Here is a 23,647-nt window from a genome sequence, read left to right as displayed (position 1 = left end):
AACTCTGGGCCTGGGCGCTGTCCCTCAGCTCTTCAGCTCAAGGCTAGCGCTCTACCACTTGAGCCACAGCACCACTTCTGGCTTTTTCTGCTTATGTGGTGCTGAGAAATGGAACCTAAGGCCTCAGGCATGCAAGGCAAGCGCTCTACCACTGAGCCACCTTCCCAGCCCCATGAGTAAAAATCTGTATGGTGTCGTGATGGTTGTGGCACACTTCAGAAAGGGTGAGACCCCCTTTCCTAGAACCCGCAGCTGCACCGTGCTAAGCAACCAACGGCAGCTGAGGGCTCAGAGCCAGGGGTCGCAGGTGTGGCCCCAGGAGCACCTGCCTGGGCAGGGCGAGGCCCTGAGTTTGAACCCTGGAACCGCCACCACCACCAAAATGCAGCCCCGGGCAAGAGGCCAAGCAGGAGGACCATGAGTCTGACACTGGCCTACAACACCCAGAGTGCAGCACATTCAGGGAATCGTGCAGTAACTGCAAAGTGAAGTCAGCACCACAGGGCTGTTACAAGTCGCTCTGTGGCAGAGGAGAAGGGAGGTCGGCGCTCCGGCCTGTCCGCTTTCCTGTCTCCTGGCAAAGCGGCTGGGGCCGTGCTGCCTGGGGCACTGCCAGGTTCCTTCCGCGTGGCTGGAAGCCCCACCCCCTGCCTGCGACCCTGCAGGCTGCACAACACACGCACACCTGCGGAGTAGGGCGGGCAAACTGGCACGCTGGCTTTCTCTGGTGTCTTCTTGTACGCCGCCTCTAACCCAGACAGCGTTTGTGTGTCCGAGTTTCGCTATGGAGCAGGACGGCCTGGAACTCGCGAACCTCCTGCCTCGGCCTTGTGCAACCATGCCCAGTCCACACTCCGCCCACAGCCACCGGGAAGCTGTCCACTTGGTGCTCGGCCCAGCTACCACTCACTGTGTCCTCTGCCTGGGTTCCGCAGGAAGAGGTCAGCGCACGCCCACATCATTTTAAGCAGTGCCAACACCGAGACACAGACATTTAAGGGAGAACTGATCCCACAGGTGTGCTCACTGAGAAACCCAGGCAGCAACGGCAGCATGTGCCAGGCCAGCGTGCATGTATGCAGTGTGTGTGGGCTGGGGGTGTGCACCTATCAGCGGCCTGACTACACTCCCCAGGGAGAGAGCTCAATCCCCCAGGGTCTCCGACCACAGGGAGACAGGCCTGAGCCGCTGGTCTGGAAGGGAGAATGTGGACGGTGTCCCGTCAAGTGCCGAGACCGAAGAATCCTTCCTCTGCTTCCTGAACACCATCCCCAGGAAATACTCTGAAAGCCATGAGAACCTTAGGGACTGGCCCTGGGTTCTTACTCTGGGAATTCAGAGTTTTCGCGGTAGACAGAAGAGAAGGTGGTACAGTACAGGGCAGAGCACAGTTTAAAACACAAATGATGATGCATTTATCACTAATCATCGTCAAAATCACGTCAAACCTAAGCTAAAGGCGGTATATTTGGTTAAATTTCTAGTGCCCATTGGATCTACGTCACAAAGACCTTTCCAGGACATGTAGAAATCATCCAACATAAGGGTAGTCTACAAGCAGAGTGCACCTGAGAAAACTGAGTTGTCTGCCCTGAGAGTTCTCCCCGACATGTAAGGGAGGGAATAGAAAAGTGACCATTAACACATCACACGAGAAAAGAAAAAAGTCAAAAAATCCATACCCCACATGACAAAAGCACAGCCACACACAAGAAGCATGTGAGGAAGACAACCAGAGGGCACACCGGGGTCACAGATCACAGGGACAGGGCACACCGGGGTCACAGATCACAGGGACAGGACACACCGGGGTCAGGGCACACCGGGGTCAGGAATCACAGGGACACAGGGCACACCGGGGTCACAGATCACAGGGACAGGGCACACCGGGGTCTGGAATCACAGGGATGGGGCACACCGGGGCCTGGCATTACAGGGACACAGGGCACACCGGGGTCAGGAATCGCAGGGACACAGGGCACACTGGGATCAGGGCACACCGGGGTCTGGAATCGCAGGGATGGGGCACACTAGGGTCTGGAATCACAGGGACACAGGGCACACCGGGGCCTGGAATCGCAGGGACACAGGGCACACTGGGGTCAGGGCACACCGGGGTCTGGAATCACAGGGACACAGGGCACACTGGGGTCAGGGCACACTGGGGTCTGGAATCGCACGGACACAGGGCACACTGGGGTCAGGGCACACCGGGGTCTGGCATCGCAGGCACGGGTGGAGTGAGGGTATGGGACAGCAGTGGGAACAAGCAGGGCGGCTGTGTGGCTGGGGAAGCCGTGCTCACCGTTCTCAACAAAATGGCTGAACTAAGAGCATCTGAGGGGCTAGGCCCAGATCCCCTCCTCCTCATCCTAGGGGGATGACCGGGAGCGGCGCCCGGGGCAGCATGGAATGAAAGAGAGTTGGGTTAGTAGTTAGACACAGGCATAATGCAGCACAAGAGAGATTCTTGGCTCGCTGGGTGAGACCCGAACTCGGCCAACTGCCAACGTTAGTAAATGGTTATTAAGTCCCATCTCCTCTTCCTGCCTTCCTAACATGTCCCGTGAGACGGGCGTGCTCCGACCACGTGTGGTCTTGCTCCAGCCTCTCTCCCTGGACGCCTCCCCATCCCGCATTCCTGTTTCTGGTAAAAACTGTTTCAGCTGGGAAGGTGGCTTCGTGGTAGAGTGCTCGCCTAGCATGCACGAAGCCCTGGGTTCCAGTCCTCAGTACCACATACACAGAAAAAGCCAGAAGTGGCGCTGTGGCTCAAGTGGCGGAGTGCTAGCCTAGAGCAAAAGAAGCTCAGTGACAGCACCCAGGCCCTGAGTTCAAACCCCAGGACTGGCAAAAAAATTAAAAAAATAGTTTCATGGAAGGGCCTGGAAGCGGGGGGCTGGCGGGGGAGGGCCGCGGACACCGGGGAGACGGCTCTGTCCGGGCCCACAGCAGGCGCAGGTGCTGAGGCGCAAGGCGCGTCTTCACTAGTAGACACGCTCACACTGGGCTACACCGCCAGCGTGTGCGAGACACGTTGCTACCCTGCGCCTTCTCACGTGGAGGTGACCACGGGCTGGGACCCCACCCCCTCTGTGGCCCTGTATTGTTAGAGAGGGTGTGATGGGGATGTTGCCATCTGACTTCTGGCAGTGGGAGGGAGTTCCCTTGGTTCAAAACACTGGAACGGAACACGGCTCCTGTCAGACTCATCAACGTCTCCGGTCCTGAGAAGACGCTGGAGGCAGCCATCCTCCCCCAGAACCTGGGCCGGAGACATCAGGAGCGGGGAAGAAGCCGAGCGGCGGCCATGGCTTTTGACATGTGATCTGACTTAAACTCCAGAGGTAAATGCTACACTGAGCTGTGCCTCACTGAGTCTGAGAGAAAAGAATCTTGTTCCCTGCGCTCCTCCCCCACCCAAATAAAGTACTACTGGTTTTTCTTTTCCTCTTGTTTTGTGGTGTTCTCCTCAGGCAGGATTTCACCTCTGTGCGGCCCAGGCCAGTCCTTCCTGCTTTCCTCTGTCTCCAGGGTGCTGGGATTACAGGCATCTACCACAGTACCCAGCAGGCCCGTTTCATATGAAAGGCAGGACTTCTTTCCAGCTCAATTTAGTAATTCTTTACCATTCTCAGAATTTTCAAGTATCTAACTACTAGGACGAAAGTGAATGGGTGTTTAAAAAGAAGGGCGGGGTGGTCAGAGCTGAAGTGACTCTTGCTATTTTCCTGGACCCTGGTCTGCGACACTCATGAAAATCAGTGTTAACGCCGGGGAGCGGCAGCTTACCTGGTCTGGGGAGGGCTTGTGGTTGGTTTGGTTGGAATGGGAGGATTTGAAGTGGCCATCCTCGTAGTTGTCGGCCATTAGCTTCATTCGATTTTGTGTCTAGGAGGAAGAGATTGATAAGGTTAACATCTCGGTGAAGTTTCAATGACACGCAGCGGCAAGGGACCAAGTTCTGTGAGAATCCCGTGAGCGCGGAAGTGAATCTTGTCCACAGGCAACTCCAGCACGGCGCACTCCTGAAGAGACTGCCGTGTTCCGTCGGCGCCACGGACGGTCCCCCAGCCGTCCCTCAATGCCACTGTGCTCAGGGCAGCCAAGAGCTAGCTCACGGGCATCTCAGAGGGCGACGCTACACCTGGCACATTGGCTGCCTGTCACCTACCCAGTCTAAGGCACTTGGCTATCGCAGCCTGAGTGGACTAAGGTAACACTGACAGTACTTGGTTTTTGGAGGTGAGAGTCTCAGACTTTCCTGCCCTCAGACCCAGTCCTTGGATCTCAGCCTCCTAAGTAACTGGATGATAGGTGTGAGCCACAGGTACCCAAACACATTCTTCTTGAAGTGGAGGTGTCTGGGGCCGTGCTCCCGGCGCTGCTGGGGGTGGCGGGCGGGCACTCCTGCGCCCAGCCACTGGGCTTCTCCAGGAATTCACCCTGGCTCCCAGCCACGGGTTGAGATGGATTTGGAAACTTTATGCCCGGGCTGGCACAGCATAACATTCTCATGATCTCAGTCTCCTGAGTAGCTAATATTACAGGCTCGAGCCCCACACCCAGCTCCCGTGACACCTTTTTCCTTTTTTGTTGGTCGTGGGGCTTGAACTCTGGGCCTGGGCGCTGTCCCTCAGCTCTTCAGCTCAAGGCGAGCGCTCTACCACTTGGAGCCACAGCGCCACTTCCACTTTTCTGGTGGTTCATTGGAGATCAGTCTCACGGACTCTCCTGCCTGGGCTGGCTTTGAACTGCCATCCTCAGATCTCAGCCTCCTGAGTAGTTAGGATGACAGGCGTGAGCCACCGGTGCCCGGCTCCATGACACCTCCTAAACTAGCCATGTCACAAAGTCTGCATTTCCTAGACACATCCGCAAGACATGGGCCACGGGATTAAGTCTTCTAATGATGAAAATTACCAGATACCTCCACCAGCTGCTGAACAGAAACACGAGGCCCCGAAGCCGAAGCCGGCAGAGCATGCCGAGCACAAGGGTTGAAGGCTGGGCCCTGGAGACATATACCTGCTGCTTGAGCTGCTGCACCAGACGGTCCTTCTCCCGCTTCAGGGCCGACACTTCCTCCTGGGTCTTCTTCTTAGAGGACGAGAGCTCCAAAAGAGCAATATTGGCATCTTTTTCACTAATGGCAGCCAGAAGAGCTTCTTGCCTGCAAAAGAAACATCAACACCTTAACTCTCCCAGCCATTCTTGGGAGTTGCTGTGACCCAGGTTTTATGGGTGGTGAAGCCAGGGCTGAGAGAGTTTACGCAGCCTGCCCAGCTTTGCACCGGGGGCCACCGAGCAGAAGAGCCCTGGGCCTTTTCTGACTCTGAAAGTCTTTCCCATGCTATCTGGCTGGTACTGATGGTAAGGGAGTTGAGGCGGAGCGGGGAGGGGGGCAGGCACTGCACCTTTCCACCTGCTGGGGTCTCTCACACCGGTGAGCAGCACGAACAGCGGTGGTCAGGGACCGAGGGGTAGCGGCACAACGCAGCCCTCGCAAAGGCTCAGAGGTCAAGATGGCCAAGCACTGCGTCCTCTACTCACCGTCCCGATCTCACGCTAAGTATTCTTATCACATGAATGTGACCATTTAACCTGGCTGCCTGTCATCCTGGCTACTCCACAGGCTGAGATCTGAGGATCGTGGTTTAAAACCAGCTGCAACAAAGTTCGTGAGACTCTGATCTTCAATTAACTACCAAAAAGCTGAAAGTGGAGTTGTGGCTCAAGTGGTAGAGTACCTGCTTTGAGCAAAAAAAAAAAAATAAAAAGCTAAGGCAAAGCACCCACACCCTGAGTTCAAGCCCTAGCACGCACGTATACACGTGTGTGTGTGTGTGCGCGCACACACACACACACACACCATTGAATCATTAAAAATGATAAATGTGGATATTTGGAGCTCTTATGGGTTGGTGAAGAAATTAATCCCCTCTTGAGCTGGGAAGGTGGCTCAGTGGTAGAGCGCGTGCCTTGAATGCATGAGGTCCTGGGTTCAATTCCTCAGCACCACATAAGCAAAATGAAAAAGCCGGAAGTGGTGCTGTGGCTCAAGTGGTAGAGCGCCCGCCTTGAGCTGAAGAGCTGAGGGACAGCGCCCAGGCCCAGAGTTCAAGCCCCATGACCAAAAAAAAAAAGTTATTATAACTGTACTGTATATGCCATAAGAAGTTCTTCCAGGGGCTGGGAAGGTGGCTCAGTGGTAGAGCGCGTGCCTTGCATGCATGAGGCCCTGGGTTCGATTCCTCAGCACCACATAAGCAAAAAGAAAAAAGCCGGAAGTGGCACTGTGGCTCAAGTGGTAGAGCGCAAGCCTTGAGCTGAAGAGCTGAGGGACAGCGCCCAGGCCCAGAGTTCAAGGCCTACAACCAGAAAAAAAAAAAAGAAATTCATTTGCCCAGACAAGATCAGGATGCCAGTGAAACAGAGACGCAGTGGGTGTGGGCACCGGGCAGCCACGTGGCACACAGCAGGAAGATGACGGGGTCAAGCGCGGGGCTGGCCGGAGCGGCTTCGCGAGGCTCCTTCTGGTTGGCTATCTTATGCTTTGTGGAACCTGCGGATGGGCTGTGGCTCACACTGCAGTGTGAGGGTTTGCTCTGGACTCAGCAGCCTGAGCTGTTTGATTTTCATCTCTGGGCCCTGTCTGGCCTTGACTCTTCCGCATTTCTCTGCCCGCCAGGTCACCTTAAACGGGGCTTCTTCCGCAAAATCAGTCCATCTCCCCACCCGCTCACCCCGGGCAACACACACAAAGAACCACTCCCAGTCCTGTAATAACAACTTGGCATATCATTGTTTTGCCTTTTTAAGACAGTTCCTAGATAGAGTTGTAAACAGGGTTTTGCTGTTCGGTGAGAACCCTCCCGTCCCTTTCTGCTCTATCCACTTAACTCCTTCCTTGAAACGCAGCCCGTGACTTTGGGCCAAGTGTGCTACTCCCCAGGAGGTCTTCACTGAACAGTGTGTAAACTTGAGCAAAGCAGACGTAGAAACAGAGCCTGTTCCCGGGCCTGCTGACCGCCATTCTTTTTATCTCATCAAAGCAAACAAGTTTAGAGTGTTCTGTGCTCTACTGCAAGTGACCAGAACTCTTTGAAATAACTGAACTTTGCAGATTCTTTGTGGTTTGGGTAACAACTCTGTGGGTTAAGCCCAGAAGGACAAGGAGTTGGATCTGGTAGGGAGATGGACAGAAGAAATTTCCAAGACAATCTGCATTGACTTGGTGAAAATTAGGTTCCAAGTCCAAAACGCAGCCTTCCATCTCTCATCTTCCACGGAAGAAGGAAGATTTCATTTACAGCAGTTATCTAAGTGGACTGAGCTTTGACCTGAGAAAATGCGTGAGAACCCGTGACTGGAGCTTAACTTGGTTTCTGTCTTTTGTGGATAATCGAGCTCCAGCAGCGGGCACGTGGAAGGGTTTTAGTTAAGCCGAAAACGGGGAGACCACCCCTGGAAGAGTCCAAGGGCTCTCTGTACTCTCACAGGGCCCTGTGCTGAACTCCCCAGGCAGTGCTAACTGGAAACAAAGACTGGTTTAACCAGTCGGTGCTTTACCCCCCCCCGCCTCCGCCAGCCATGCAGCTCTAAGGAATGGCAGATGGCTTTCCGCCATCAGGATCTAGTCAGCACGGGAAGACAAGGGCAGCCTAAATATACCCTCCGACCACTTGAAAAAAAGCATGAGAAGTGGTCAAATGAGCTTCAAGGTGAAGGGGTGCAAGATGGCTTCACTACGCAGCTTCCTGTGGACGGCTGCCATCTGTTCCCTTCTGGGGCGGAAGAGGCCGGGATGAGGCCAGCGCTCCCCCGGAGGGGCAGCCGAGGGACGCGCCCACGGCAGGTGACCAGTGAAACCCAATGCAACAGAAACCAGCTGGCCTGTGGACTCAGACGAGCCACCAGCGCCTGACTGGTTGTGAGCCGCAGTGCTGGGACGAAGCTCCAGTCTGTGCTTAAGGGAAGCGTAGCAGGAAATAGGAGAACTCACTAGACCCTGTGGAAGCATCGCAATGGAATCGTAAACGCTCTCATAAATGGTACGTTTGGCCAGCAAGGATGGTACGGCTAATCTCTGGGTGTAAAGGTCGTATTTCCAGATGGTAATACGATATTAACAGGCGACAGTTTCGATTTCAAATTTCAGAAATTCAAAGGATGTGCCACTGGAGTGTGAGCACTGCAGTGACTTCTTAGCCGGATAAAGAGCCTCTCGGGGAATTCAAGCAGAGACTCGTGTCGACGGTGCGATAGCGTCGGTTTGGGGGGAGGGGGCCGGAGTCTTGCTAGGTAGCCCAGGCCGACCACTGCTCCAGCACTCAGGAAGTCTGCCACAGCCCCAGCACTCAGGAAGTCTGCCACTGCCCCAGCACTCAGGAAGTCCGCCACTGCCCCAGCACTCAGGAAGTCTGCCACTGCCCCAGCACTCAGGAAGTCTGCCACAGCCCCAGCACTCAGGAAGTCCACCACAGCTGGCTTAAAATGCAAAACTTCTGTGTCAGCCCTCCACCTTTCAGAGGGAATGAAATCCAGAACGGAAAAAGAAGAAAAGTAATTTGGAAAAATAAATCTTATTTGAGGAGTTACCTTCTTAATACAATATAGTTCTTTGTAAAAGGATATTTTCTGATAAAGGTAATATATAACGTTAGCCAGGTGCTGGTGGCTCACAACTGTAAGTTACTCAGGAGGCTGAGATCTGAGGATCATGGTTCAAAGCCAGCCTGGGCAGGAAAAATCCGAGAGACTCTTATCTCCAATGAACCACCAGAAAACCAGAAGTGGTGCTGTGACTCAAAGTGGAAGAGCACCAGTCTTGAGTGAAAAAGCCCAGGGACAGTGCCCAGGCCCTGAGTTCAAGCCCCATGGCTGACCAAAAAAAAGGGGAAAGTGATTAAGTGACCATCAAGGCTTACCGTCAGCAAAGGAGGCAGGTAGCAACAGAATGAACCCAACTTGAAGCCATTCCCAGTGCGTTAAACCTCCATTCCAGTCGATCCTGCCCTTTGGCCTTCAAGTTCTAATAGAATCAAGATGTCTCTGAAAGGGCTCTGTGAGCTTCAGGAACCAGTAAGACCTCCCTGTCTGTCCCTTCCCCCCTTACGGTCACATTTCAGAAACTGGAGACAAAAGTCAAGGCAAACAGCTCAAAATCCCCTTGATAATTCCTGACTCCCTGAGAACACGCTAGCTTCCTTTCGGGCCCCTCCTCCTCCAAGCAGCCATTTCAGGGCGAAGGGCTACACAGCCATGTCTCACCATGTCCACAACCCGGACTTTGAGAGTTTCACGCGACGGATATGCAGGCCTCGTCGACTCCAATGGAGGTGAAGGCTGAGAGTCACAGTCTCTTACTGATGCATCAATGAACTTTTGGGTCTGTCGCTTCTCTTTGTGCCACCATTTGCTATGTAACCCCTTGCTACCCACAGTGTGCATGGGTCACCTGCCTTCCACCCACCATCTCACTTCCTGAAGAAATCCGTCACGGAGGTTTTCTCCTAGGGCCCCTGTGAGACTCAGAACAGGCTTCGTTCTCCACACGGCCATGGCTCCCGTGGGCTGTCTCTGCGGGGTACAGAAGTGATTCCTGGATTCTACGTCACGTCCACACTCATTTCTTGGGAGGCCACATGAAAATAAAGGTGCTTTATTGGACCTCAAATGTTGACTGTGCAAGCCTCCACCATGCTACAACAACCGACCCTCACCTCACCAGGGAAGACACGTCCAGAAACTCCACGCAGCCACCATGGCCTCTCCCTACCCCAACTCTTCAACGCTTTCAGGACTGCAATCCACAACCCATGACAATTATGAGTTCCTGATTTCAAGGTGGCAGAGCACGGGCCCACGGAGTGTTTTCTCCTTTGGAAGATCACTCCCAAATATGGAACAACAAAAACCAGACACTAATTCTATTTCTGTGGACACGCACGGTGACTATGACGCCACGTGATGCACAGAAAGATAAAACGGCTAAGGAAACTGTAAATGGCTCGGCAGCGTTTACCGACAGCGCCCCCACAGAGGTCTACGCGGAGGAAATGTCAGGGACTAAGCCAGCGGCCGCGGGCGGTGGGATGGATTCTTTTTTTTTTTGTCGGTCGTGGGGCTTGAACTCTGGGCCTGGGCGCTGTCCTTCAGCTCTTCAGCTCAAGGCGAGCGCTCTACCACTTGAGCTACAGCGCCACTTCCAGTTTTCTGGTGGTTTATTGGAGATAGGAGTCTCGTGGTCTCTCCTGCCCGGGATGGCTTTGAACCGTGATCCTCAGATCTCAGCCTCCTGAGTAGCTAGGATTACAGGAGTGAGCCACCTGCGCCCGGTGGTGGGATGGATTCTTACATCATGTCTGGTTTGTTGGACGCGGGTGGTTCCTGCACAGCAAACACATTACTCCAAAGGGAAGCCTGGGCTCCTCCCTGCTGAATTTCTGGGGCAGACTTCTACCCAGAGGAAGTACTCAGGTCACGCTGCTGGAGACTCACTGCTTTACAGGAAGATACCGTCACAATTTTGACTTTAAAGCTAGTAAGATTTAAAAAACAGTATGCAGATTTAACTGGACAGTTTAGTTTTGAGCCATTCAGGTTCTCTGAAAACAAGCTTTTCTAGCACAACACGGGCGAACCTCCTCTTATCTATGTGACGCGGCTATCACTAGAAGAGAGACAAACTTAGATCTTCTGTTTTCCCCATCGCTGCTTTTAAAAATAGCGAGTGACCCGAAGAGTTTTATCTGCAGTCCAGTCTGAATCCCCTGGGAACCGTGGCTTCAACCCACGTGTCCTGGCTGGGGATCTGGGGCCATGAGGCCCAGCGTGGGCCTTGAGAGACAAAGCAAAGCGGACTGGCAGGAGTGGGGGAGGGCGTGGGAAGAGATGAACCTGACCTTCTCCTGCATCTGTCCTTGACTACGTCAGAACAGCAGGCGTAGCTCCCAGCATCCAGCAGTATATTTGAGAGTAGACATGAACAAAGACCTCACAGCACAATCTTGCCATCTGAAGATGCGGTTCCTTCCAAACCAGGCACACCCCGCCGCCCGTTCCCGTGCACCAGGGCATTTATCTACTCCTCTGGCCTAGGGAAAGTCCTGAGGGACACAAAGTTTTCTCACATTGCTTCTCAGAGCCCAAAGTCCAGAACGGCTCCATGTAGCTCAGCGTCTGCTTGGAGATCTCTCGAATGCTTCCAGCAACCAATCCCTGTCCTCTGCCACGGTCCCAGAGTTTACTTGACCTTCTCTAGCCTTGGATGGGCAACACATTGTGCCACCTGTCCATGTAGTGCTACCAAAGGCTTGCTGGCCTCTTCGCCGGCTTCACGGCCTTCTGAGCCTGTTTGCAGGACGTGGGCTGGAAGAATGCAGCGCCACAGGCCCACGGCACACAGTTTTCCCCGGCATGCACCACCAGGAGCTGCCGGGACAGTCTTGGTCTCCCAAGGCCGCCGGCATTAGAGAAAACGTCCGCGCTCTGGATCTGCAGTACCCTGCCTTATATAAGGAGAAGGTGGGGGTTGACTCAGTCCGTGTGAGAGGCAGCAGGGTGCGCAGACCGACCTGAAGGGGTCACCCCACACCTGTAATTCACCTTCCTGCATCAACAACTCATCGACTATCATCATTCATCTGCTCTCACCTTGCTGCTGGGATGACAGGAGCGAGCGCGGCCCCCCCAGCCAGCCTTGCAAGAGCCTGCTGTGTGTGTGGGTTCCTGGGTCAGGTACGAGACGGCTGGGGGGGGGAGCTGCATAGGCGCCCTCCCCGGGTCCCACTGCTTGTCCCCGGCCAGACAGTTCAGGAAGAACACATGCACGTGGACCTTTACCTTGTCATAAATAAGTGCAGGGCGGGGCTCGTGGTTAAGCCCGGAAGCATGGGCAAGGCAGCATTTGTTCTTTTTTAGAAGATTGTTTTTAGTTATGGAAAATGGGCTCACAAAGGTGGGAAACGTTTTTGCCTCTTTAACTTATAGGACTCATTATTTTTGTTGCTCAAAAATGCTCCTGGAGAAGACGGGTTGTTTCTCTTGCCCTGGGATGAAAACTATGAGATAGGATTGAATATACAATCTGAGCACACTAAGACCCTGTTTTAGAAGGGAAAAATTCAAAATAATCCTAAATACACACGGGATAATATACATTTGTATGTACTTCAGAGAAGCCAAAAGAAAGAAAATAGAGTAAATGGGGGAAAAAAGTATAAATAACTTCTAATGAAGACTATTATTTTAGGGCTGGGAAGGTGGCTTAGTGGTAGTGCTTGCCTAGCATGCATGAAACCTTGGGTTCAACTCCTCAGTACCACATACACAGAAAAGACTGGAAGTGATGCTGTGGCTCAAGTGGCAGAACACTAGCCTTGAGCAAAAGAAGCTCAGTGGCCAGGCCCTGAGTTCAAGCCCCAGGACTGGCAAAAACAAAAACAAAACAACAAAAACAAAAAAAGAAAAAGAATATTATTTTCCCCCCAATTCTGATATCATTATGTGTATGTATGAGCATATACTTATCCATATTTCCTTTTTTTTTTTTGGTGCCAGTCCTGGGGATTGAATTCAGGGCCTGAGCAGGGCCCCTGAGCATTTTTGCTCAAGATTAGCACTCTACCATTTGAGCCACGGCGCCACTTCCAGCTTGTTTTGGTGGCTTAGTTAAGAATCTCACAGTCTTTCCTGCCCAGGATGGCTTTGAACTGTGATCCTCAGATCTCAGCCTGCTGAATAACCAAGATTATGTGAGTCACCAGCACCCAGCTTTTTTTTTTTGTCAGTTGTGGGCCTGAACTCCAGGCCTGGGCGCTGTCCCTAAGCTCTTCAGCTCAAGGTGAGTGCTCTACCATTTGTGCCACAGCACCACTCCTGGCCTTTTCTGTGTATGTGGCTCTGAGGAATCAAACCCAGGGCCTCAAGCATGCAAGGCAAGTGCTCTACTACTGAGCCACCTTCCCAGTGGGGCCCCCTCCCCGCCCCGCCTTTTTTTTTAAGACAAGGTCTCACTACGTTGCTCAGGCTGGTCTTGGACTGCTGCCTTGCAGTCCTGAGCAGACGGGATAATGATCACCATCACCACCACCACGGGACGCTTGCTTCAGAAGTTAAAACCAAGCGTGAGAACAGGAAACACCACGTTTTAGGATCACTCACAGATTTCCATTTGAGGATTTCCACAGAAAGATGGATTCTACGTTCACTCTAGTGACTGCGGCCCTCAGTCCCACAAAAACAGTAAGAACAGAAAATCGTGAGCGCCATGGGAGATTCAGGCCAGTCGTGTTTGGTTCCACTTTAAGTTTTCCAGTCTGACGGATGCTCCACTATTTGGGCATTTCTCACGTACCCAAATATACATCCTGCCTCTCCCTGCCCCAGTGCCTCTTCAGATAACCGTCTTCTGACCCCTTCTGCCCTGCTGGCTCCGCAGAGCTCAGCACACATTTCTTAAATGTTTCTAGAAGCCAGGAGAGAGGCACTCATTCTTGAAATGCTATCCCGAGACGCTCTTTAAGGTAAGCAGCACGGGGTCTGTGCGGCATGGCGTGGGGTAAGGTCTGAGGCCTTTTGCAGGAAAGGAGCAGCCCGGCCCTTTAAAGCAGTATGTGCATGTACATATTGTGATGTATTCAACAATGGTTGAACTGCAGGGTGGAATGGACTCTTGGTTTCCTTCTAAACAAGTTTGTGAATGGGACTCATAATGAAAACTGGAAAAGAAACCCTCTTTTCCTCAACTGGTTAATCAACATGAAAGGTGTGAGTCCTATCTGTTAATATTAGTAATATCTCTCCGTGAAGATTTAAAAACATATAAAATCTCTGTATTCTGGATACTTTTATCTCAAAAATAGTGTGCTAAAACTCTCAGTTAAGGGGCTGGGAAGGTGGCTCAAGTGGTAGAGCATTCGCCTTGAGCTGAAGAGCTGAGGGACAGCGCTCAGGCCCAGAGTTCAGGCCCCACGACCGACAAAAAACAAAAAACAAGTAAACAAAAAAAACTCCGATGACAAGAGAATGAGAACATAAGCCATACACTATGACAGAACGCCTGATACGGAACTATTGAGTTCAAAGCATAAAAAGAACTCTTAAAATCCAACAGTAGGGAAATGAACAATTTCATTAAAGGGGGGGGAGCTTTAACTATGAGACACTGAACCACAGGATATCAGCAATAGAATGATGGGTCACTTACGGTGCCGATAATGTGAGTGGACGTCTAAGGGATTAGAACGCTGCCACTGATTGGTTCTACTTTCTACCAACTCATGTGTATTACCCTGCAAGTTCTGCCCCCACCCTCACCTGTCCCCCACCCCCTTTTTTGGGCAGCACTGGGGATTGAACTCAGAGCCTTGTACTTTATGGGCTAGTGCCCTACCACTTGAGCCATGTGCTCCGGGCCTGAAAGTTTCCCATGAAACAGTTATGCACCACACCATGAAAGGGCCGCGTCTGAGGGTGGAGGTCCCCTAGGACGTGCTCGGGTGTACGGGCATGGCCACCAGTGTGCAGACGCACACTCAGCCACAAAACCGCAGTGAGCTTTTGCTACGACCAGGTGGTTGTTTTGCTGGGCCCAGCGTGGACTCTCTGTCAGTCAGACCATGACTTGATAGAGACGTAACCTTCCCTGCTGTGGAGAGAAGGCAGTTAGGGAAGGCAGGCTGCCTAACCTCTATGCCAGAGGCTTCTTTGTTTAAATCCACTCTTAGAGCAAACAGACTCTTAATCTTTAATGAACAAGACTAAGGAAAAGCAGATGTGGAAACGAAGCCAGAGATAAACAAATTAATACAGCAAAACCACGGGTAGGACAGTGGCTGTAAAATGAGCAGAAGAAGACCGGCAAGCTAGGAAACCCAGCCTAAAGTGTAAGTTTAGAAAAAAAAAGTAAGCATGCTCACCATGGAAAAATGACTACCAAGGCAAGTGATGGCTGGCGCTGATGAGAAGAAAAGCTCAGAATTTACAAATTTCCCTTGTCTAAAAGAGGTAAGCCTGAAAAGAACAGCTGAGAGTTCCGGAGCTGTTGTCACTGAGGCTGTTTACACTGGAACTCAACGCCCAGCTCTCTGGAGTGGACCTGTAAAATAAATACTAATTCTCAACAAGTCTTGCAAGTACTACATCTTATTGATGGAAAAAAATAACAACAATAGTTGCAGCTCAGTTTTTCTTCACTGAAAATTGTACAGCTGGAAATAAATGCATGTGCACGTTGCTTGGTGCTGTGGGAAGCATCTAATTGTGGTCAAAGGCCAGATTCTCTCACCAAATTTGCCTTTGGATTCTGAAAACTAGTTTCCTCACGTGCGAACTAAAAGAGTGGACCCAGTGTGCGCTGCGAACCTACTATGTCCCACACGTGCGCGAGCATTTTCACACGGTAATGATGTCCAGTCTGGGCGTCCATCCTCCGCAGGAATTAGTCATCGCCGTGCTCGTTCTTGTAAGCAGTGACTCCCTGCTCCTTCCAGACCACACTGCACCGGGGGTGGGGGGCCACCTTCGTGTCCAGTTCTCTTTGGCTCTGAACGCCATCATTGTAACAAGCTATCCATGGTCTCTCAAAGTGTCCAGAATCTGAGTTCTCGGTGGTTCTCTTGGTTAGAGGTCTACCATCCTTCTGCCACTGCCCTGTTCTAGAGCCTTCTTCTGGCTCTCCATACCAGCTCTCCGATGGTTTCTCTAGCTCCTCATTTACTGCCCACGTTGCTATTAGAGCAATACCCCGAAGAGTTCTAAACAGATCGAAACCGCCCCCCAATCATTTTCATTAACATGCAAAGCCTGTTCCACAGAGAACGTTTGCAAGGTGTGAAATCAGAGCATACTGCTTACTGGGACTTAAAGTGGGCCTTAAGAGGAAGGATGGGGTGGAAGACTCTGGAAGGGACAGAAGAACACACACATGTACGCATGCATCGCAGGGTGAAGCACGGCTCTTCTTTTGTGCTAATAACGTGGAAGACTAGACATTAGCTTCCGGGTCAACGCGTTTTCTTGGAACCAAGGACTCCCTTCCTCACCAAGCTCGGCAGTGGTGGTCCTCTGGAAACTTCTAAGTCACCAGAGGAGGCTGAGCCCTGACCGTTACTGACGGGTGGGGGTGGGGTGGCTGACCCAAGGGGAGGGGAGCCAGTGGAATCCAGACCCCACGCCTTCAGGAGTCTGATGCCTGAACTCGTCATTAGCAGTGTTAGCATCCCAGGAGCGTCCACGCCACACCTGTGGGAAACACCCACCAGCAAGGCCGTTATTTCCAACGTGAAGTTCTGGAACTTAAAGCAAGGGGCAGCCTGTTATCCCTTCTCCACAGCACTGGCCGCCCTGGTCCTGGAACTGCCTGATGCTCCGTTCTCATACCCTTTTAATCCCTTGATGATGGCCCTCTCCTACTGAAGTATCCTTTTAGGTTCTGGTGAGAAGCTGCTGTTTCCCTCCTTGCTGAATTCTTCCTCGTCTCCCTATCCCCTACCATCAGACCACACGAATCGTCCTTCAAATGGAGTTGCCTGGAGTGCTCGTGGGGGGGGAGGGGGGCACCTCCTCTGGCATTCACAGGCTCACACGGACAGTTGTTCCTCCCCAAGCTAACACGGCTATGTTAACAGGGGCCTGGGTGCCGCCCTCAGCGCCACTGCACTCTGATTATGCAAGCGTGGTCAGATAGTCTTTTGTTCCATATTATGGTTTTTTTTTTATATGAAGACAATAGAAATGTCTTCCTGTATTTTAAGATGCAATGAATTGCTGGGAGCTGCTGGCTCACACCTGTAATCCTAGCTCCTCAGGAGGCTGAGACCTGAGGCTTGTGGTTCAAATCCAGCCTGGGCAGGAAAGTCTGTGAAACTCTGATCTCCAAACAACCACCAGAAACCGAGAAGCAGAACTGTGGCTCAAAGTGGTAGAGCACTAGCCTTGAGCAAAAGAGCTCAGGGACAGCGCCCAGGCCCCGCGTTCAATCCCCACCACCAACATAAAAAAGATGTAATGAAATAACACATCTGGTCTTAGAACAGAGCCTAGAACACAGAAAGCACTGAAAAACTGCCCAGTAATGTTTCTTTCCTCCTTTTACCTTCAATAATCATGTAAGTATCCCCGATTTCCAAACCTTTTATCCCGAGAGTGATCCTCCCATTCTTAGCTTCCCAAATAGCTAAAATTAGAGGTGTAGCTTAACCCTGTTCTTTTAGGAAGCGCTGCCCAGAGCATACCTATTTGCTCTGAAAAGCTGCTATGCTTGTACCTGGCATGTATCCATCACTACTTCACAATTCAGTGCACAAGAGACCAGTGGCTGGGCTGGACCGACTGGAAGCAGACTGGTTTCCCTTCACACACCCACAGATGCACACTGGGCCATGAGTGCCCACATGCCCGGCAGCGTGGGAACCTGGCTGGGGGATTACCTGCACCAGCCACAGCTCCCAAACAGATGCCGCCCTCACGGAAACACTAACCTGCTATACTCCATATCCATTTCTACGAGTGTTGCTTTCACGGTCATGTTTACCGTTCGCTTGTCTGCTGTCACTTCTGTGACTTCAATCACAAAATCATGTCAGGGTACCTGGCCCCTTTCCTAGAAAAACAAATACTTTATTTCTGCTTCCACACAATTAAACAGAGACCGACAGGTAAATTTCATGCTAAATTCCACCCCTATAAACATGTCTTCCTATCTTACCCTGCAGAAATAACATATTTGTTAAACATGCCAGGTACATTTTTGTGATGGCTCAAGGTATGAAAATAATGGCCCAAACTCAGGTTTTTATTTTCCATGGTGAGCTCATCTCATGAATTTATTTCAGAGACAACGCTAAAATATAATTTACTTATTCTTAAGTAAATATATACCACTTGTTCTTGTTAAATGAGTCCTGTAGTGTACAATATAGTTTATAAGACTCTGGAAAGACGAAATCTGTAGTAACACGCCAATACAGTGAAGTCCTGTGACAAACGACAGGGCTATTTTTAGTGATGGTTTCTGGGGCTGAGCTACACCTGCACACTAGTGGCCCTGTCACTCGCAGGGGAAGACCGTGTGTGTCACGGAGGAACCAACAGTGATGTGCACATACACACCAGGGGCACACACACACACAGGGCTCACACCAGGAGCACACACACACACAGGGCTCACACCAGGAGCACACACACACACAGGGCTCACACCAGGAGCACACACACACACAGAGCTCACACCAGGGGCACACACACACACAGGGCTCACACCAGGAGCACACACACACACAGGGCTCACACCAGGGGCACACACACACACAGAGCTCACACCAGGAGCACATACACACACACAGGGCTCACACCAGGGGCACATACACACACAGGGCTCACACCAGAGCACACACACACACAGGGCTCACACCAGGGGCACATACACACACAGGGCTCACACCAGGGGCACATACACACAGAGGGCTCACACCAGGAGCACATACACACAAAGGACTCACACCAGGGGCACATACACACACAGGGCTCACACCAGGGGCACATACACACACAGAGCTCACACCAGGGGCACATACACACACAGGGGTCACACCAGGGGCACATACACACACAGAGCTCACACCAGGGGTACATACACACACAGAGCTCACACCAGGGGCACATACACACACGCAGGGCTCACACCAGGAGCACATACACACACAGAGCTCACACCAGGAGCACATACACACACAGGGCTCACACCAGGGGCACATACACACACAGGGCTCACACCAGGGGCACATACACACACAGGGCTCACACCAGGGGCACAGGTGAGTCAAGAACAAGTTCTGCAATCACACAACTCCAGTTGTGTGACCCAATAACACAGCCTGTTTCTGAGTTTTAAAATCTGTGACCAAATTATAGATGGGATGGTTAATTTACAACCTTTCTATCTTGTATATGATACAAAGTGAAAAGCTAACTAATAGAAGTAAATACTATCTTTAAAGCCACATAAAAATATGCCCACATATAACACAAATAATATGGGATGAATTATACATCAAAATTGGTTCTTAGAATCAGCCAGGCACTAGTGGCACACGCCTGTAATCCTAGCTCCTCAGGAAGCTGAGAGCTGAGAATCATGGTTCAAAGCCAACCTATGTAGCAAAGTTTATGAGACTTTTTATCACCAATTAACCACTAAAACCTCCCAAACAAACACAGAAGTAGAGCTGTGGCTCTAAGTGATAGAGCGCGAGCCTTATGCAGAAAAGCTCAGAGACAGCACCCAGGCCCTGAATTCAAGCCATAGGATTAACGCACACATACCCAAGTTAGAATCATAGCCTACTGAATAGTATCCCTATTGGCTTTTGAAAACAGGAAACACAACTAGTAGTAGTGACTTGAGACTAAGGAATGAGAGATGAGGAGAACGATACTGTGCAACACGAAGCAGCAGAAACCCTAAGACAAGAATGAGTATCAATCAGTTCAGGAGTCAGCAATGGGGGGGGGGGGGGGGGGACGGCTGAGTGGCTCCTGGCAGTCTGTCCCCACAGGCTGAAGAGAAGTCAGCTCCGCGGTGAGCTTTGGGCGATTGCGTGGAGACACTGCTGCTTGGAGCTGACACTGCGGCGCGGGGCCTCTCCACCCGTGGTGTCTGTGGCTGCCTATCGACAGACCCCCACGCTCCGTGCTCGGTGCCAGCCCCTCCCAGCCCTGGGTGGCGGGCATCGCCAGTTGCTCTTGGCTCCAAAGGCAGCGTCACCTGCAGGGTTTCATTTTTCTGTTTGACACCTTGGTGTTGATTTTCCTGTGCATTACAAACGAACCCTCTCCAGTGCTTCTCACACAATGACACAATCACGCCATTGTAACTCGGAAGAGGATTAATGATTGGGTTTTATTTGATTGTAGTTTTGATTAATCCTGACTTTGTTTAACTGGTGACTTTTGCAGAATCCCAAGGGCTGGGAATTAGAACATGGACACTGTTTCACTGTACTCTGGGTGGTTTGCGCCTGCCAATTTATTTCATGCCCCATTAGCCACAAAAGCTATGACATTTTAGTCCAAAAACAGCTCCTGAGCTTTTCAGGGTGGAGGCACAAATCCTGTATGAGCTTTTCATTTTGAAGTAAGTTCGGTAAACCAATAACTACGTCTCTCCTGGCTATGCCTGTAGCTTCTAGCTCCCGTCGGCAGCCATCTTGGTACCGTGCCAAAGCCAGGCAAGTCTTACCACGATGCGGCTGCCCAGTTTTCCATGCTCCAGAATTGTTTGTGTAACAGGGTAGGGGGAAAAATAATTTGTTTTTAACTCCCACCCAAATTAGAACACTGCTAAATATTCCTCTGGAATATTTAAAATATTCCAAATATTCCAAATCCAAATCAAATTTTAGTTGTGTTAAACTTTACAGCTTTAGGACTAAAGGTAACAAAATGTTCTGCACTACCTAGAGAAGCAATACTCCGAACATAGGCTCACACCCTCCGTCGACAGGTGCTTGTCCAGATCCTGCTTCCCTGACAGCGGAAGGCCAATCGGAGCTGAGTGCGTTCCAAGAAGACGTTGCATGTCCCCCCTGCCCGAGTGGTTTTCAAATCATCAAACTATATATCTTGGGTAGCATAAATAATAATGGTTTGATTTTACACAGTAGAAGTTTAATCATAGACGGCCAAGGGAAAAAATTTACATCCCTCAAACATAATCCAATTCCACCCCGTCAGCTGGTGAAACACTTCTGGCATACAGTGTCTCCCCGGGAGGAAAAGGCAAACTCGGCTAGTCAAGTGAAGCTGCCAAAGGGACGGCTGCTGTCGTCTAAGAAGACTGCTCTTTTGTGAGTGAAAGCAACCGTGCTTCCCAATCCTATGCTAGGGGCGGCCACCACTCCCGCAAGTGATTGGTCTTAAACAAGTCATTCTAGCTTAGTATTAGTTACTTTAAAGGACCAGGAAAATCTTTACAATTGCACTCACATAGAAAAACCCCTGTGATTTCAGATGTTCATAGGAAAACAAAAGGTTCCCTTACTAACAGCGAGGCCAAAGACACAGCTCTCTGCCTTAGCCTCCGGCACTGCTGATGGGGGCTGGTCTCATGGGTCTGCCTCAACTGCAATTCCATGAAAACGGCATTAATAAATTTAATCTTGCACTAGTGGAGCAAGGAGCAGAAGTGAACCATGCCAAAATACTCTGCATGGGATTTGTACACAATAGTTTGTATGTCTTGTGTAATGACCTATTCCTTCTCAGAGATGAAATCACCACACCATTGGTCATTAGCATACTCGAACGAGCAGAAAGCTGACTGCCACACGTACAGCTGTACTGGTGGAGCATCCTTCTGACTAGGTCCTCTTTCACAGCTGGAGGTCAGAATTCAGGACAGCTTCATCTAGCAAGGCCTCGGGAGCTACTCAATGGTACGGCAGCCCTTCCCACTGAGGTAATGAATCATATTACACCTGCCAACAAAACCAACTCACAACAAAGCCACAGACGTTATGTGGAGAGAGGGAAATGCACACATGACTGTCCCATTTCACCAGGAATGCAGCACCTGCTCCAGTTTCGGCCCAGCGTGTGTTGCTGCGTGGAACAAGGCTGCTGGTCTACTTCCCAGCAGGGTGCTGGGCTCCCAGGCCCGCCGTGGCCCATTTCAACAGCGCAGTGCGCGCCTCTCAGTCTAGGCCTACCGCTTGTGGATTGTGCAGGGCCTAATGAGATCCGGAGGTGTTTACCATGAGGCCGAGCGGAATGCTGGGCAGGCTGGGGACACGGGCCTTAGCGTTTCTTTACAGTATACTGGGAAAATAAACTATTCCTAACATACACGGAGCGCATGAGTCAGAATTACCAGCACAAGTCAGTCTTGCAGAAACTTGGAGAACAAAATGACGCTTCAGAAATGAAGGTGCAGAGTAGTAAGCAAGTCTTCCACAGTGGCCTAAGACTGTGGTCCTAGAGTTGGAATTACCCCACCCACGAGCAGTGGCCACTGTGTAGGCCAACATGCTCAGCCGACCATGTTGGAGGAGCTGGAGGCTATGAGCTGATGGGCAGGTGAGAGCCGGTGCAACGTCTGCACGTCTGGTCAGTGCTACCTTACATCCCCTACCACGAGTCCTGCCAGATCACCGTGGACCCCTCTTCCCACCCTCACCCCACACCAACCACAGGAAACGAAAGCAGCAAACCCTCCACCACACACTGGTGGTCAAAACATCTTCATAATATGCAAGGGAGTTATTTTTGTATGTCCACTATGAGTATGCTAATGGAATTCTTAAAGAATCTCATTTTGTAGTATGTCAAGTAACTCTAAACATGGCTAATGTACAGAAAATAGGCAAAAACAGCAGAGAAACACATGAAGGACAATAAAATACAAAAAGTCAACAAAATCAAACCCAGCTCTTAAAAACAGAAAATTCTGACTATAATGTGCCACCAAAAGCACTTGAGCTTGCTCTCAGGACCTGGGCACACAGCAAACATGGCGGGGGAACTGCCCTGAGCCTCAAAACTGACTTGGGTACGCAGCGGGCCCGCTGTAGTGGCGGGCAGTGCTGGGCCTAGGCGGAGACATTCAACCCGAACTACACAAAACATTTCAGATACACAAACGCTAACACCGAGGTAAGCCAGGCAGCTGCAACTATAACCTACACAAACTTCAACATATAGGAACAAAACTTTACTGCAATGGTTTCTCACCCAGGATGTGATAAGAAAAGCCTGCGGATAAATCATTATAGCGTAACAGCGTAACCAGATAAAACAGCAACAATCATCTGTCAAAATAGGTGCCGCCTAAGTGCCTTTCATCGTCATCCGTCTGCTGTTTTTACTTTCTAAAGGACATCTCTTCGTGGCCTTGTTTTCATTCCAGTCAGGCCAGCCGCAGCCTTCCAAGCACTGGGATTGTAGCACTGGGAGCATTTGTGATGGCTCTTGAAGAGCTTTTCATTCTAGTTGAGTTCAATTTATGGCTTTTTTTTTCCCCTCTCAGAGTTACTATGTATTGTTAGTAGGGAACTTCTGCTTGCCTCAAAATTTTCTGTTGTCTTCTGGAAGGGTATAGTTTTGTCTTTTTTATTGTCGCTGATCCACTTTCAATGAATTTCTGTGTACAATGTACAATGTCAGCTTTTCATTGCACATTTACTCTACAAACATCTAGTTGTACTCTGCTCCCTGCTAAAAGACAATTACTTGTCCATTAAATGTCAATGGTATCTATAATCATGCATGTAATTTGTGAGGGTGGAAAGATGATTGGTATTGTTGTGAAAAATGTAACCCTGAATGTGCAATGTATCGTAAGTGCTATCTACAGAAACAAAAATCTGAGTTAACATGCATGTGCGTGTGTGCACGCGCACACACACACACACACACACACACAGGACAGTCATCTAAACACATATACCTGGAGATCCTAGTGGTTTCCATTTTTCACTGTGTGTTGACATTATTAAGTTTTAATTCTTAATTAGGCTCTGAGTAAATATGCTTATTTAATTCCTGCTATTTCATTATACTCTTTGGATAACTTATAAACTAAATGGATTAAACAACAAAACAGAACACATTTGCTGGGCGGGGTGGAGCACTTGTCTCTTGTGTG

The 23,647-nt window shown here is 50.7% G+C and overlaps 1 protein-coding gene across 5 annotated transcripts in view; it reads right to left on the bottom strand.

Moving 5' to 3' along the window:
* The window catches only part of Erc1 (ELKS/RAB6-interacting/CAST family member 1), a 116,462-nt gene that overhangs the window by 6,062 nt on the left and 86,753 nt on the right, over positions 1 to 23,647 (bottom strand). For 3 of the 5 annotated variants that reach the window (XM_013023708.1, XM_013023709.1, XM_013023710.1), the window contains 2 exons: positions 5,029 to 5,173; positions 3,793 to 3,891 (listed from right to left, as the gene is read on the bottom strand). In XM_013023708.1, coding sequence (XP_012879162.1) covers positions 3,793 to 3,891; positions 5,029 to 5,173 — 244 coding nt within the window. Of the gene's footprint in view, positions 1 to 2,305; positions 2,373 to 3,792; positions 3,892 to 5,028; positions 5,174 to 23,647 lie in introns of all 5 variants that reach the window. The other 2 variants (XM_013023711.1, XM_013023712.1) reach the window with 1 other exon arrangement.

This window comes from Dipodomys ordii, unplaced genomic scaffold (assembly GCF_000151885.1).
Source record: "Dipodomys ordii isolate 6190 unplaced genomic scaffold, Dord_2.0 Scaffold69, whole genome shotgun sequence".
Classification (NCBI taxonomy): Eukaryota; Metazoa; Chordata; class Mammalia; order Rodentia; family Heteromyidae; genus Dipodomys; species Dipodomys ordii.
This window is presented reverse-complemented; position numbering and strand designations above follow the sequence as displayed.